The sequence below is a fragment of the Mytilus trossulus genome, chromosome 1, assembly GCF_036588685.1.
Source record: "Mytilus trossulus isolate FHL-02 chromosome 1, PNRI_Mtr1.1.1.hap1, whole genome shotgun sequence".
NCBI classification, from domain to species: domain Eukaryota; kingdom Metazoa; phylum Mollusca; class Bivalvia; order Mytilida; family Mytilidae; genus Mytilus; species Mytilus trossulus.
In genome coordinates this window covers 32008797-32025001 of record NC_086373.1, presented here as the reverse complement: position 1 = coordinate 32025001, position 16205 = coordinate 32008797, and the positions used below count along the sequence as shown (strand labels likewise).

General features: G+C 32.0%; 1 protein-coding gene across 1 annotated transcript; it reads left to right on the top strand.

Annotated features, from left to right (window-relative positions):
- Positions 1 to 10334: 10334 nt before the first annotated feature.
- On the top strand, positions 10335 to 16205 carry LOC134707541 (uncharacterized). The gene is made up of 4 exons (XM_063567389.1): positions 10335 to 10638; positions 11106 to 11284; positions 14372 to 14556; positions 16012 to 16205. Exons 1-4 carry the CDS (start codon positions 10566 to 10568, stop codon positions 16178 to 16180), a joined length of 606 nt encoding a protein of 201 aa, XP_063423459.1. The 5' UTR covers positions 10335 to 10565; the 3' UTR covers positions 16181 to 16205.

Sequence of the window (16205 nt, the reverse complement as noted above, 5' to 3'; positions counted from 1 at the left end):
TATATCAGATATGCATTCAGAAATGTATATTTTTTTATATTGATTTACCTGGCCTTGAGTGATTATAATTATAGTATGCCTTATTGTCATGTAACAGATAAACAGCTTAAACAACTATTATTTGCGTTTTAATGTTTCATGTATATCGTGTTCTTGTGTATTAAGTATGTGACCAGTCGTAAGGACACTTTACATATAGTGTATTCAAGTTTGATTTTATTTTATAAAAATAAGAGTATGGAAGACTTAATCATCATTTAAACATAGCGACTCTTAAGATAAAACATTTAAGTTAACCTTTTATATTTTTTTTTTTATTTTCCTAATCTTTTTTAGCATTATTATTTTGTTATCCTTAAAAATCAACAACAAACAGAAATTATGTGATAGGTAATCCATAATATTAATACCGTTGTGTGCTCTCCTATGTGTGTCGGTCGTTCCAACGTTAAATTTTTAATGTAGACAGCTCAAAACATGCAAATATAAAAAAAAACTGCACCATAGTGTACTCTTGACATTGTCACCTTAAAGAAAGGGTCTTGGTTAAATGAAGTAAACCTATCTTGATTTAATAAATAAACCTGTTTGAATCAGAAAAAATAATCCAGATCCAAAACGATAAATTGTTAATGTCACAATTTAAGTGTACATTAAAAAGCTTCCCTTGCTTTTATAAATCAGATGCAAAAAAAAAAACTGCGCCAAAAATCGCAAAAGCAATATTGATTACCAGAAGTATTTTTTATTTCATTATGCATATGTATTTAAGAACTTGGTAAATCAACCGTGTGCTTAAAAAGCTTGAACAGAATATTCTCTTTTTTTTTATAACTTAATTATGGTGCTTAGATATATCATTGTTTTCTTAATACATGTAATCTTGAGTGTACACATGTGAAAGAAAATGAGATAGATTAACACGTAATTAAATCATAACTAGAAGTTAAGTTTGCATGCACTGTTTTTTTTCTGTTAATACCTTTGTTCATGTTATTATGCTGATAATTTTGTTATATCTGGGTAAAGACTGTAATTTTTAATACCCAGTATTGTTCTTTGCAGATAAAACTAAAAAGTAAGACATTTTTGTATTTTAAGTAAAATGTGATTTATTATATTGTACACAAATATTTTGTAATTACATTATGTATAAATGAAAATGATCCAGTTATGTCATATACGGGCCAATAAATCATAGAAATATTTTTCTTTTTATAGATGAATGATGCCATTGATTTTTTTTAACATAACCCCGGAAAATGTCAACTGCTATATAAATTATTATATATATTTGAGCAAAATTTATTAGATGCTTACATTGCATATTACAAAAATGTAAACACAAAGAGATTTTTTGGATTTCAGCATTTCTGATAAAATTCAATCCAGAAATAAGTGCCTCGGACAACAATAAAGTATAAAGTGTTATTTACATTTCAAGTTTCACAATAAACGTATGTTGATATCTATATGTTTTCTCAAAAGCTTATATTCATACGATCCATCTTTTTTATAAATTTATCTTATTGCCAATGATGTATTGATTTGAAGAAATCCGTCGAACGACATAGACCAGTGTAGTTGCATATTCCATTAACCAAGACGATAAAGACTTATTCATTTATATGCAACACTATTTACCAAATTGCAAGTAGAAAGTAAGTAAATGCGACCTTTGACAACGAAAATCATCCCCTAGAAAGGCATTATCTCAGAAGAAAGCGTGATATCATTTATTTTATCAAGTACATCAACTTAGAACGTAGAACAAAGGCGATATCAAGAAGACAAATCAAACAAGGAAAGATGAATCCTTTCAAAATATCAACAGACAAAAGTCTAGAAACATTCGACAAATGTACGAGGGTTTCTACCTTTACAATGTAGATAAACTTATCATAGATACCAGGCTTTAAATTTTATATATACGCCAGACGCGCGTTTCATCTACAACAGACTCGTCAGTGACGCTCGAATCAAAAAATGTTTAAAGGCGAAATAAAGTAAAAAGTTGAAGAGCATTGAGTACCAAAAATTCCTAAAAGTTTTGCCAAATACGGCTAATGTAATGTATTCCTGAGGTAGAAAAGCCTTAGTATTTCAAAAAAGTTTTGTTATCAGTTTAATTATAATTATGAACATATCAATGATGGCTCAAGTCAACACATAAATGTTGACTACTGGGCTGGTGATACTCTCGGGGAAATAAATCTCCACCAGCAGTGGCATTGACCCAGTGGTTGTAAATGAATTCATCATAGACCTCTATTATATAACAGTAAGGAGAAGGTGTCTGATTTCTGATTAAAAACTATCCACCAAAGACCAAAATGACATACATGTTTCAAAGCAACTATGGATCACCATACGGTCTGCAGCTGTAGGCTAGTCCAGTACTGTGTAGTAACTAAGAATTAGAAAGTCCTGACATGTTAAAGTGTAAAACATAAACACCATTGCTTGTCATTTATTCTTCAAGTGAAATTTTTCATTTCGTAATTTCTACTGACAATTTTGAAAGCATGAACATGAAAATAAGCAGTGTGGATACCCCTAAGCAACATCCGTCTATAATGCATACATTGAAATAAGTGTTTTTTTATTTTTATTTATTTTATTTTTAATATGTCAGGAATAAGCGGAGTCTAGTACATTTTCATATCAATAAAGTAGTGTTGTCAACGGTTAACCGGTTAACCGGTTAACCGGTCGAACAACCGAATACCGAATACCAAAAACGCTAACCGGTTAACCGGACTTTTTTTCAATTTTGATAGTTTTCATATAACTTTGCATGGAAATCATTAAAAAGTTATGTTTTATTTAAAAATTGTCGTTGTTGTTATAAATTTGACAGATCAATTGTCCATTATATTGATTGCTATAGTTGATCCTAAAAACATAAAATTAATTAGAGCTCGGGGCAGGACCTTAAAGAAACATGATTGGTAAACATGTTTTTTAACAATAACTTTAAATCAGAGATGCAATTAAATTTTACTAATTAGTTCATTATTTCGTTTTTGATCTTATATTGTGTAAACCAACATCTAAATGTGTAACCTCCGTAGTGCAAGGTTTAGTCTTACTTTAAACGAAATGCTTCCTCAAAAATTGTGAAATGCAAACCAATGTGAATGTACTCAAGGTATACGTGATAGTACGAGTAACATGCTTAAAGAAACAAGCAAACAAAGTAAAGAAACAGAAAATTAAACAATGATCGGTTTCAGACAAATTCAATTCTACGAGATCAAGATGTTTTTTTTTATATCTGAAATTGGTACAATTGCTATATAGTTGATACGGTGTATTTGTTTATTAAAGGTCATATTTCTCCAGGAATCCTCACAGACAAGCCTTATTATGCCAAAGGACAAACTTCAATTCTTTAATCGTAATATTATGACTTGGATGAAAGGTTGTCAAATTGACACTAATACCACACCTTATAATTATTTGTACATGTAGGGTACTTTTGATAAGGCTTTTAAACGACAACTTAAACTACCGGTTAACCGGTTAATCGGTCGAACGATTATCCGAGTAACCGGTTACGCAAAAGTGTACGATTTGACAACACTACAATAAAGTGAACTGCATTAAATCTCATATATGAAAAAAACAACAATTTTTTTACACAATTGTCCATATTCTCTTTTATATGAAAATGGTTATCATACCACAAACACCGTATAGATGTAACGCTGGTCAAACGGCCTTTGGTTGATAACTTCTTACATCATAAAAAGTTACGACAAAAGATTGATTTTCCCTTATTCTTTTCTGATTTTACCAAAAAATAGCTAGATTGGAAACTAAAGTTATGATTGACCTATCAGTGCGAATTTACATGCTTGTTTTGAAACTTTGCTGGTTATTCTGAAAATTAATCAAAAAGGAGAAAAATTGGTATTGACAAAATCATTAATCTAATGTTTTGTATTCTATGTTATTTGCTTAAAAGTAATTAAGATTAACATACAATATGAACTGCTGTACCCTCATGTTTTACCTATTATGTGTGTTTGCTTCTCTCACACATTGTAATGGTATTCTATGCTAGCTATACAACCAGGTTTAACCCACCATTTTCTGCAGAAAGAAATGCCTGTACCACGAAAGGAGTATAACAGATGCTTTCCATTCGTGAGATATGTTTGAGCTTTACTGCAACAAAAAACAAACACCAACATACATTTAAACGGACTGTTTGATAACAACTGCCATATTACTGACTTAGTATAGGACATTGTAAAACTTATCTACGGATTAGAGTACAACCTTTGCGGATTGGTATACGTCGGTAAGGAAGGATAAACAAACGTATGTGCGGTCATAGATCAAACATTAACCTCAATGCTAACGACATTCTATACCAGCATTTCAATCAGCCCGATCATTCCATCGTTTCTATGACAGTTCGCATTTCGAAAAGATATACCATAGCTCTAACAATCCTAATCTTTCAACGACTCTCCGTAGACAAAAAGCAGACTACTGGATTAAACAATTGGGAACTGCGACACCTTATAGTTGCAATGACAAAATTGATGATATACATGTAGGTTAATTTATCTAGTCCTTCGTGTAAATCGGTGAATGTGATGAATATTTTCAACTCGACTCCTCGACGTAGACGCAGTCATGGTCATCGTCATTATACATCACCTTCTCTGCATGAGGTCTCTATTAATGACCTGCTGCCATTTATACAAAAGCCGTTAGGTATTCATCAAATTCGCACGAAACTTTATTCATTACCCCTTACAAAACGTCATTCTCTGTTCAATTTATGTTTGGAGTCCACTGTTACAAACCATTCAAACCAATACAAAGTTGATGCTATAATTTCGGATATTGCAAGTCACAGACCTTTCAAGCCAGTCCGCATTGGAAAAGATGAAAAAGAGAAAAGATCTTTCCGTAATCTTTCCTTTGCCAACAAATGTCTCGATGGCGTCAACTTAGGCAATATCCCTCATCATAAATTAGCTCAATCGAAAATACCTCCTTATTTCAAAGAACAGTCTGTACCAATCATTTCTTAAACCTATTACAAACCTATTGCAACTAAAATTTTCAATTACAAACATGTTTTGCAGGATCTCGATATTGATGACTTCAAGTCTTAACCTCCTAATTGCACTTGTGCTAGTCCCAAATTCACATATACTATAGTAATCCTGCTGGCCACGTTATTACCGGTGACCTCAACATTGTTAATAACACTTCTCTACGAAATGTGTTATCGAAAGGTTCGAAGTATCGTGAGCCTAAATCCATCAATTGGAAATACAACTTTAAAATTTTGATGGATTCAGTCGAGGATTATGCCAGGCAATGGGCTAAGCGCGAGAAGGAAGACGTAGACACTCTTTCCGAATGGATTAAGGCAGTGAGGTCGTTGATACAAATCAGAATTAAAAACCTGAATGGGTCCATCAATGCCCATGCTACGTCAATCTTTAAAGACCCAAGTGTTGCTAAAAAACCTATCCGACCTCCATGATAAATATGTTGTTATCCCCGCAGACAAAGCCCCTAATAACATCGTTTTTATGTGTAAAAGTTATTACATTAACTGCTTGATAAACGAATTAGGAATTGACAATTCACTTGGAAACTCAAAATATACCCTCACGAAACTTACCAAAGAGGAAATCCTGGATAATCATAGGTCTGTTCTTTGTTCCTTTGGATTTTCAACCAAAGATGAAGAACTGGATCTTCCATCACTGTATTGAATACCTAAACTACATAAGTGTCCTTACAAACAACGGTATATTCCTGGGTCTTCCATGTGCTCCACGAAATCTCTTTCTAAATTATTAACATCTATTTTATCAGCAATCAAAGACAGGCTTCAAAGTTATTAAGAAACTGCCTATTCTAGAGGTGGCGTGAATCAGATGTGGATACTTAAAAATTCAAAAGATCTTTTAGAGTACATACAATCTTACTCTCTTTCATCTTGTAACAGTATTAAAATATTTGACTTTTCTACTCTTTACACATTCCACATTCAAAACTAAAAGACAAATTGAAAGAGTTGGTATTGCTTTGCTTCATAAAAAAGAATGGCCAACGTAGATACAAGTATCTTGTCTTAGGAAGGAATAAATCCTACTTTGTAAAGGATCACTCTGATTCAAACAAAAATTCTCTGAAACTGAAATCATCAAGATGCTTGATTTTTTGATTGACAACATATTTGTTACGTTTGGAGGACGTGTTTTTCAACAGACTGTCGGCATTCCAATGGGAACAAACTGTGCCCCTCTACTTGCCGACTTATTTCTTTATTATTCTGAGGCTGACTTCATGCAGGAACTTCTTAGGAAGAAAGATAAGAAGTTAGCAATATCCTTTAACTCTACTTTCCGCTAAATAGATGATGTTCTTTCACTAAATAATTCAAAATTTTGGTGACTATGTGGAACGCATCTATCCTATCGAACTAGAGATAAAAGATACTACAGATACAGTTAAGTCGGCTTCATATCTTGACTTACATCTAGAAATTGACCATGAGGGTCGGTTGAAAACAAAACTTTACGTTGTTAGTTTGTTTTAGATTTATGAGTTTGACTGTCCCTTTGGTATCTTTCGTCCCTCTTTTAAGTAGGTTGAACCTGGTTTTATAGCTAGCTAAACCTCATATTAGGTTTTGTTTGAATCCCTATTTACTTCCTCTTTGATGCATATCCTAGATCTACAATTATTTATATTTTATCAAGTCTTTATTGTTTTGAGATATAGACGGAACATATCAGAGGTATATTTAAGCGATTGAACTGGCAATTTCATATACAACTTTCGCATGTGAAATACTGTATAGTTCAACAACCCTTACTGTACTGTGGCATGAGCGAAAAGCTACGATGTCAACAAGATTATCAATATAATAAATTTTCAAAAAAAATATTATTATTCTGAAAAGATGCTGTTTTACCAAGTTAGGAAAATGGCCAGTGTTACATTATAGTTCGTTTCTGTGTGTGTTACATTTTGGTGTTGTGTTTCTGTTGTGTCGTAGTTCTCTTATATTTGATACGTTTCCCTCAGTTTTAGTTTGAAACCTGGATTTGTTTTTTTCTCTATCGATTTATGAATTTCGAACAACGGTATACTATTGTTGCCTTTATTTGTGAACTTTTTCTTTCGTTGTTATATATTGGCAAGGTTGTAGAACCAATTAGATTTATTGGTTACAAGGACATGTTGTTTAAAGTTTTATGTAGTGAACGCATTTTAAAGAGACGTCTAATTGCTATTATAAAAAATATGCATTCGTGCTGCATAATGACTTGTAGACAAAAAACGTCTCTTAATTTTATAGTTAGTGGTAATAGCAATCAATCCTATAACATTACCTGGTATTTATTCATGATAATCACGGAAACAGTAGTGAATGGCCCAAATGAGGCGAGCGGTTATTGTATTTGTTATGATATTTGCAATTGTGAGTAAAATAGCAAAAATGCCTTTGATAACTATTTGAGAACAACAACATTTTACAAACAGTAATTTAACAGAATTAACCATAGTAATTTTATTACATAAAGTGTAATTTTTTGCAACATTAGTACAATTACCGAATCGATGTTTAATATATAAATAGCAAAATGACAAAAATACCAAACTGGGAGGAAAATTCAAAACAGAAAGTCCTTAATCAAAACACCATTTACAAAATATGAGATAAAGAGGCATCCTTGTGACTGAGATCTAGTATGCACATTTTGTTTGCTCAGTTACTAATCAAATTAAAATATCATGAATCAGTGATATAAGATTTTTGCTTCAAAATTTAACGTTTTCTATTAAATGGGCATATACGAAATGCAATCTAATAATACATAATTGTGTGCGATTAAAATCAATTTTTTAAAGATAATTTCAGTTTCGTGTAATCTGATAAATTGATCTCAAGTGTCTTCTATCCAGTCATTTTCGGACCATAAACTTCGTTTATGGACAGCGTGTAAATCATCTAATCTCGTATAATTAACCTACACTTTTTAAAATTTTAGTTTCAGTTTCACTTTTGTATTATGAAAGTAAAACGTGTAAATAACGTATACGATACTTGACGAGAGTTTAGTCTTAAATGAAGCTTAAGTCCGAGGTAGGTAATGATGAATAATTCAGTAGTCTTAAAGTATATTATATTTTTAAGAGTAATTTGACAGGCAAAACCAGTTTCCAGAATGAATTCAAAACAATATAATTAAACTAATTGCATGATTAATGAAAATAAGACTTTTTTTTAGATATTGATTATAAGAGAAATAATATATGTATAGATACTAGTAGTATTCAAACTACAATCAAACAGCCTTTCAATTATTTACACACTCTAATTGGAAGATGTCTAAATACTTTGACAAAATATAATTAACTAGTGGAAAAAACAAAACAGTAAGATATGACAAAAGAAAACCATTGACGAGGAGACGGACTTATAAGCGTAAAACAATGTATATCCAGAGGTTAGACAAAGGTGGGACATACCAAAGGAATATTCACAATATAATTGTTTTAGATATAGCCTAGGTCTTCAAAGAAACACAAAAGTAAAGAAATCCTAACAGCAAGGAAATTATAGATATTATTTTGTCATCTATTTTGTCATAGAATAATGATTTTTTACGAGTTTGTTGTAGCAGGATAAACCTTTCTGTTTTAAGAAACGCAGACTCTTGAATCCAATATTCTTTTTAAAGGTCTATGTTTTAGAATGGGGACATTTGCATTAACTTATGGTGACACAGGGGGGAAGTTAACGTCATTTATAGATAGTGAAGTAAATCCGGATGCAAACTATCTTGCAAAGTGTGGAGAATGCACCAGTCAGATTGTTAATTTCATGCATGAAGTTTCACCATACAGCATTGCATCAACAATTAAGGTAACTATATTGTTCAGATGAAGATAAATTCATAAAAACGTTTCAGACTCATGACATTTACAAAATATTTTGTTTATTTCTTCATGATCTTATTTGGTTTTGATTTTGATACAATGATTATCTGAGAAAAGGCGAGAGAGATTACTAGGTAGATTTTAGAAATATTAAAGTGACCTTAAGATTACATCACAATATTAAAACAACCAAATTAAAACAAAATTACAGAATTCTTGTAGACATAAAACTGAACTTTTCAAATAAACACTTAATATTGTATTCTTTCGAATGGTTTACACATAATAACGATACAGAATCACTTGAAGGGTTCGCGTTTTTCAGAACCTAATTCATCAAGTACGATTCAGAATAAAATATTGAAAGTCAAATATTTAGTCTAGTACATGAAAAACTCGGGGCTTTCAAACAAAAAAATCAAATGAGTCTGAAATAAGACAATGATAACCAAAGGGAAAATATAATAACGCGATTTAGAAGATGCAAATCACGTTAAAAAAAGGACTGTTAAAATGTTGAATAAACAGTCATGCGAACCCAGCCAACATTTCACAATCCGGAATATGTCAAAATCGAACTAAATGTACGAACAATACAACAACTCCTGTAATACATATATAACACGTTATGTGATTGCAACTCAGTCGAAGTACCACAATCGGTAAACGAAAATTCCAGAAATTAAAAGTCAAATGTCACTGTGACTAGAGACACAATACATAAGCTAGGATAATCACTGTGGTAGAAAATCCTAACTTTTTTGAAAATTGAAAGTTTTGTTGACAGTTAAATTTATAATTTTAACGACTACAATGATACTGCATGTCAACACAGACGTACTATCTATGGGTAAGAAACCCCCAACAGCAGTAAAAACGATACAGTGGTTGTGAATAAACTCATTATAGATACCAGATTTCAAATTATGTACACCAGACGCTCGATTTGTCTACAATTTAAACTTTGAACATATTTTTTTTTTATGCAGAAATCAAATGATATGTATTTGTGTTTGAATCGGCATATCGGTAGTAAGCACAAACATAACTAACCACAACAGGTATTCACAAGATACCAATATAAAATTGTAATTACTGATAACAACTTCAAAATAAAATTGAGAAAGGAAATGGTGAATATGTCAAAGCGACAACCACCCGACCATAGAGCAAACAACAGCCGAAGGCAACCAATGGGTCTTCAATGTAGCGAGGTTTCCCGCACCCGTAGGTGTCCTTCAGCTGGCCCCTAAAATATGCATAATAGTACAGTGATAATGGACGTCATACTAAACTCCGAATTATATACAAGAAACTAAAATTTAAAATCAAAAGTATATTACTAGAATTTCATATAATTGTAGGGTGGTTCTCTGGGTAAAGGGACTGCTGTGAAAGGCAAATCCGACCTTGATATACTTTTCGTGGTGAACGACATAAAATCTATTCAGGACCTTATGAAGAAAACAAAACAAATAAAGCACGAGCTTCATAACGCACTCTGTTGTGGATCATTTTCTTCAGTTAATGGACCACTGTCAAACGAGGAAAAGGCACAACGGAGACAACTGAAGAAAAATTAACCTTTTAAAGTGTCTAATATTAGGAGGACACCATTTACGGTTTCCTTTACCATGACGTTACCAGATGGTACCAGTATGCCTGTTGATTTAATTATCGTACCAAATTTATCAAGCAGTGGCATGGGTAAGTTAAATTAAAATAGTTCAAACATTTCATAAGTTACAACTCCCTACTGCAAAATTGATCTTAGGTTGTGTGTGCTTTTCCATTTTGGTGTTTGTCTTCTCCAAAGATATAGTTTTTTTGTTTTTTTAAACTGTTTGTTTTTAGTACAGCTGATGACAGATTGTTCCACGTGATATTCGCATATTAAACATATGCTGTATGTGTAGCAATAGTGGCAACTTTTATTAAAAATGAAACTTTGAAATGTGGTAAATCAAAAGTGGTATTATATCAGTCTAAATAGGACGTTTGTAAGAAGAAATTTTATGTTTTCTTTGCGAAAAATATATATCCTTTTATTCCTAGATTTTTTTTTATCTGAGAGTGTCTATCATGTCAAAACTAAATTATCTAAACAAACCATCCCTTTTTGTGCAATAATTTCATTGGCGGAAGCCTTTTGTAAACAACATATTTCTGTTTAGCTGGAACCTTCTCTCCAGAGAATTTGACAAATATATATCGAGAAATGAAAGCACACCCAGAACAGAGAGATTATTATGCCAAATGTTTATCGCCGGTTCAGGTGTCCTTTGTGAAAAGTCAACCAGAAAAAGTAAAAAGAGCCATTCGGGTGACAAAGGACTGGGCAAAATCAAACGAGGTTGGTGTTTTATAATGATTTACTAATATTCGAATGTTCTTTGTCGCATTGTTGTCGAATTTAAAAACAACCTGTGTTTGATACCATTTTTTAAAATAAACATTAAACAACCTTTATTGCACATCTGCTGTTTTAACAATAAAGAACAATTTACAGTTTTTGTCATACTAATTCATGTATAAACTGTTTAAAACAGTATTAAGACTATGGAACACTTAGTTTGGACTTAATAAATTATAAACAGTTTCAATGACCGTAGTCAGTTATTTGCAGGTAGATTTAAGTCTAAAAAAGCATTGTTTTCATATTTGCGTTCTTTAGTTTCTGGTTGATATTGTATCATTCACTTACATTAAAGAGATAATCGTAACTGGAATTACGACTATCCCAATATGGCGACAGCAGATATAGGTAAAATCTTTACAGTCATTCTTCTCAAATGTAGCATATTTTTGTCAATAGTTACTCAGCTGCAAGGTTTTTCTATACCATTATATCATATTTGAATCGTAACGGTGCACTGGAACTGGCTTTCAAAATTGCCGTCGAAAAATTCGGGATGATAATCGTAATTCTATGGCATTTTTCTTGTTTGATAATCGTAATTTCTTTATTGGATAATAGTTACTGAAAATTAATAAAAGTGTCTTTCAGTATTTCAATGGTATTTTGTGTGTTAAAATGGAAATGTCCAGTTGAACGATGACATTAACGCAAAATAAAAATAAATGAAGAAACTTGCAGGTTACTATCTAGACAAATTTACCTATATATCTCGATTTATCATGATTACAACTAACAACAATATGCAAAACTTTTAATATATACATGTACCTGTTAAATATATGGAAAATTAAGCAGCTGTCGAGTCAGTATTTGGTCCGAGTACACAGTTTTTTCGTAGTTCATTTCTTTGAGGCAACGAATGGAAATAAAAAATCCCACCTGCTCTTTCTTAATAATATTTTCACAGTGTGTTGAACTACGTTTGGGTCAAATTATGTCAAAAATAGAAAACTTCATCGTCTCAAACTCTAAATTTGGACTATTTTATGTTAAGGGGGGTCTTAAAATATTTTTTTTTTCTTTTCTAAATTTGAAAGGAGTGTAAAAAAGATTAGCAAGCAACACACTGTCCACATTAGTGATTATATTGTGTACTGGGACATATTGAGGTAAGTAGATATTCTAGTTTGTTTCAAAGTTTCAATGCTGTGTGCACGTTTCAGGGTGTTTGTTTTTTATGGGGGGAGGGGAGAAAGGGGGGGATTAGCAATATCCAATCTCTCAAAATTGCAATCCTTTCAATTCATTGCTCAAAATAAAAGGCTCGTATACCACATTTTAATATGATATATGTTTTGCCTCCAATATCACGTTTATACTAAAATTCTGCGAGAAATGAACAAAAGTTTCCTTCAATAACTTTATAACTGCATTATCGGATTTAACAGTCGATACTGTTATCGGTGGACATGAGTTTTAATATTGCCCCTTTTCTTATAAAATAAAATGCATATAGTTTCATTTCGGAGTGAAATGTATAATTAAGAAATAATTCATGGGGGCTTGAATATATCGTTATTTTACCACGGGTGAGCCCTTTATGACAAATATTTTACCCTGAGCGATAGCGAGGTGTCAAATATCGGCATAAAGGGACAACCCTTGGTAAAATCTAGATTTATGCACGCCCCCATGAATTATTTCGATTCTAATAGGACAAATGCGGCAATTTTTTTTGGATCGAAGCGCTCTAGGTGGAGGCCATTATTTGCCGTTCCCATAAATTAACGCACTTTTAGATTGGCATAAAAGAACGGAGCAAACAGAATAAGTGTTCTGTATTTTAACATAGTTCGTGTTTTCCCCATTTCCAAGAGCTTGATCATCCTTCCAATTTTCTGATAAACTAGTATGTAGCTGTTTTCATGAGAACTATTAATAATATATGCACAAAAAGAAATATCATAAGATGTTGGAACGTTTTCGTGATTGATGCATCACCATAATTCAATCAGGTGCTATCAGATAAACGTTTTAGTGTCAATATCAATAAAACACTATCCAGTTACGATTATCTTCACATAATTTAATACCATAATTACGATTATCTTTTTTCCGAGTTACGATTATCATCCCGAATATTTCAACGGCAATTTTCAAAAGCGCTCAGACAATTTATGTGCACTGTTACGATTCAAGTATGATGTAATGGTATAGAAAAACCTTGCAGCTGAGTAACTTTTGACAAAAACATGCTACATTTGAAAAACATGACTGTAAAGCTTTTACTTATATCTGCCGTCGCCATATCGGGATAGTCGTAATTCCGGTTACGATTATCTCTTTAATACCAGTGATCATTGTTGAACATACGATATCTCCTTAATTTATATAACATAATTGGTTGTCCATTGTTGCAAAATACTATATATTTTTTACTTTTGGTTGTAATTAGACGGAGATGGGGGGGGGGGGTATCTCAATGAGATATGAATCATCTAAAATAATAACCACGATAGTTGATTTGTTTTTTTTATTGTAGATAATTTTAGATAATTAATGAGGAATATTATAGTTATATATAATAAGAAATGTTTACCCATTCTGGATGTTTTGCTTAACCTGAGGAGTTATAATTAAAAAAAAGAATATCAAATCTTTATTCATTTAGTCATGTCGTTTATTGAGTCCGTAAATTATGATACGATTGATGTAAACTCATTCATCTTTTGAGAAAAAAACCACTTTCTTAAAGTGGAGGAAGAATCTGTTTCTATCACAAGTTCATGTATTTAGTTTTGATGTTATATTTGTTTTGTCTAATGCTTAGTTCGTTTCTGTGTGTGTTACATGCTAATGTTGTGTCGTTGTTCTCGTATACTTAATGCGTTTCCCTCAGTGTTAGTTTGTCACCCGATTTTTTTCTATCGATTTATGAGTTTCAAACAGCGTTATACTAATGTTGCCTATATTTATATCTAAAATTCTGTATTCGAATCACATAGAACTTGCAAATGTCTAGTATTCGTATTATACAAATGGGGTTTTGGGTACGGAGTTTCATTTTTGTTTTGTTTTCAGCACAAACTGCCTTCGTATGCCATTGAACTGTTAGCTATAAAAACGTACGAGGATTTTAACAGACCACAGCCTGGTGGAATTACAGAAGAAAAAATTGTTAACGGAATATTTGAAAAGCTAAAAGATTGCAAGAATATGAAGGTTGAGTGGAATACAAACTACAACCTTGACGATTATGGAAGACCGTACGTATTTACAAATTATGTTCCAGATTATATAAGAAATATATATGTTGCTGAGTTCTGGTGAATTTTGAATAACAAGGACTTAATATCCTTTAACAAATATGCAACATATTTGGATACTTTGGTGTTGGTCGGGTTTATTGTGTGCTTGTCAATATTGTTTCGGTGTAAGTTTTTTTTATATTTTCGCTTAGCCTTGATGATCATAAATATATGTTGTCAAAGTTTATTACCAAATCAGTAATAACCAGCCTAAATGTTAATGCATTGAGATATATTGAACAACACTTACAATTATATTTGTTCATATGTTTTCGTTGAAATATCAAGACTCATCTCAACATATTTCCGAAATTTATCCAAACAACTTATACATTGGTTAGATCCAAGACCGTCATGGTGATATTATTTGACACCATCTTAATCTGTTAGTATATCCCAACTCCTTTGTTTTGTATATTTTTTTTTTTTTTGGAATGCAATGAACGTAATCTGTGTTTTGCTGGTAAAACAATAAGAAAAAGACGAACAGACAAAAAACAGTACACTAAACACAACATAGGCAACTAGAAAAAACTGAACAATGCAAACCTTATAAAAAAATAGGGGTGATCTCAGGTGCTCCGTGCATGTGGCATCCATCGTATTGCACATTTGAAAACTCATTTAATGTCTAATGTGGTAGTTTATATTTGAAAAAGAAATTGGAACAGAATTGTTAGAAAGATTGGAACATATCCGTCGTCATCTGTAAAACAGATATTTCATAACCATGATGGTGTCCGTAATATTTACGACGCAAAGATTTCTTTCTAAGTAGTTTGAACTTTCTGTATTAAGTCAGTCTCAATGAATAGAGGTACAAGTCGAAAAAAAGGAGCATATTTTTTTCTCGTAGAAATGCCGATTTTTTAAAAAAAAAAACCGTCCTCCAACCTCAACAAATCAACAGATTAAAATTAATACATAAAAATAAATCAAACTCGTAATTTAACGATGAATATACATTGTTGTTTGCAACTACCCGCCACCTCATTACAACTACAGTTATTTTGATATCGAAAAACTCATTATTTATAAATATCTATTGCATGTGTGATTCATACGTTAAATCCTTTTTTTTAAAGATCAGCCGCCAACCATATCGCAATCACCGAATGTGTATAGCCTTCTGAAAGCATTTATCTATTCACTGTTGCATTGGTCATTGATCAATATCTATGTTTTACATTGCGTGTTATGGTGTCGTTCACTGTGAAAACAAATATAGAAAATATTTGTCATAGCTCTTTGTGATGTATGAACTTTTGTAACTAAATTTATTCAGGACATGTAATATTTGTTCAATAATCAATCCATTTATTTCCTCGTTCGTGTCATCACACAATGCAATTCTGTTTTTCGAACGCACGAACTTTACAAAATGTTTATTTTCCTTTATTCTTTTACTAACAGGGATGGTCCATACATAATGGATCCAGCTAATCCTTATCACAATCTATTCCGTCCAAAAACAGAGCAGTATTGGATCAATCGTAATGAATCAGAAAGAGTTGTTCTCAGTGAACCGGACATTTCAAGACTAGAAAGTGACGCAGCTGTTGCTTTAGAAAGTATGCACTAGGTCACGTATGTGGTGACTGATTTCA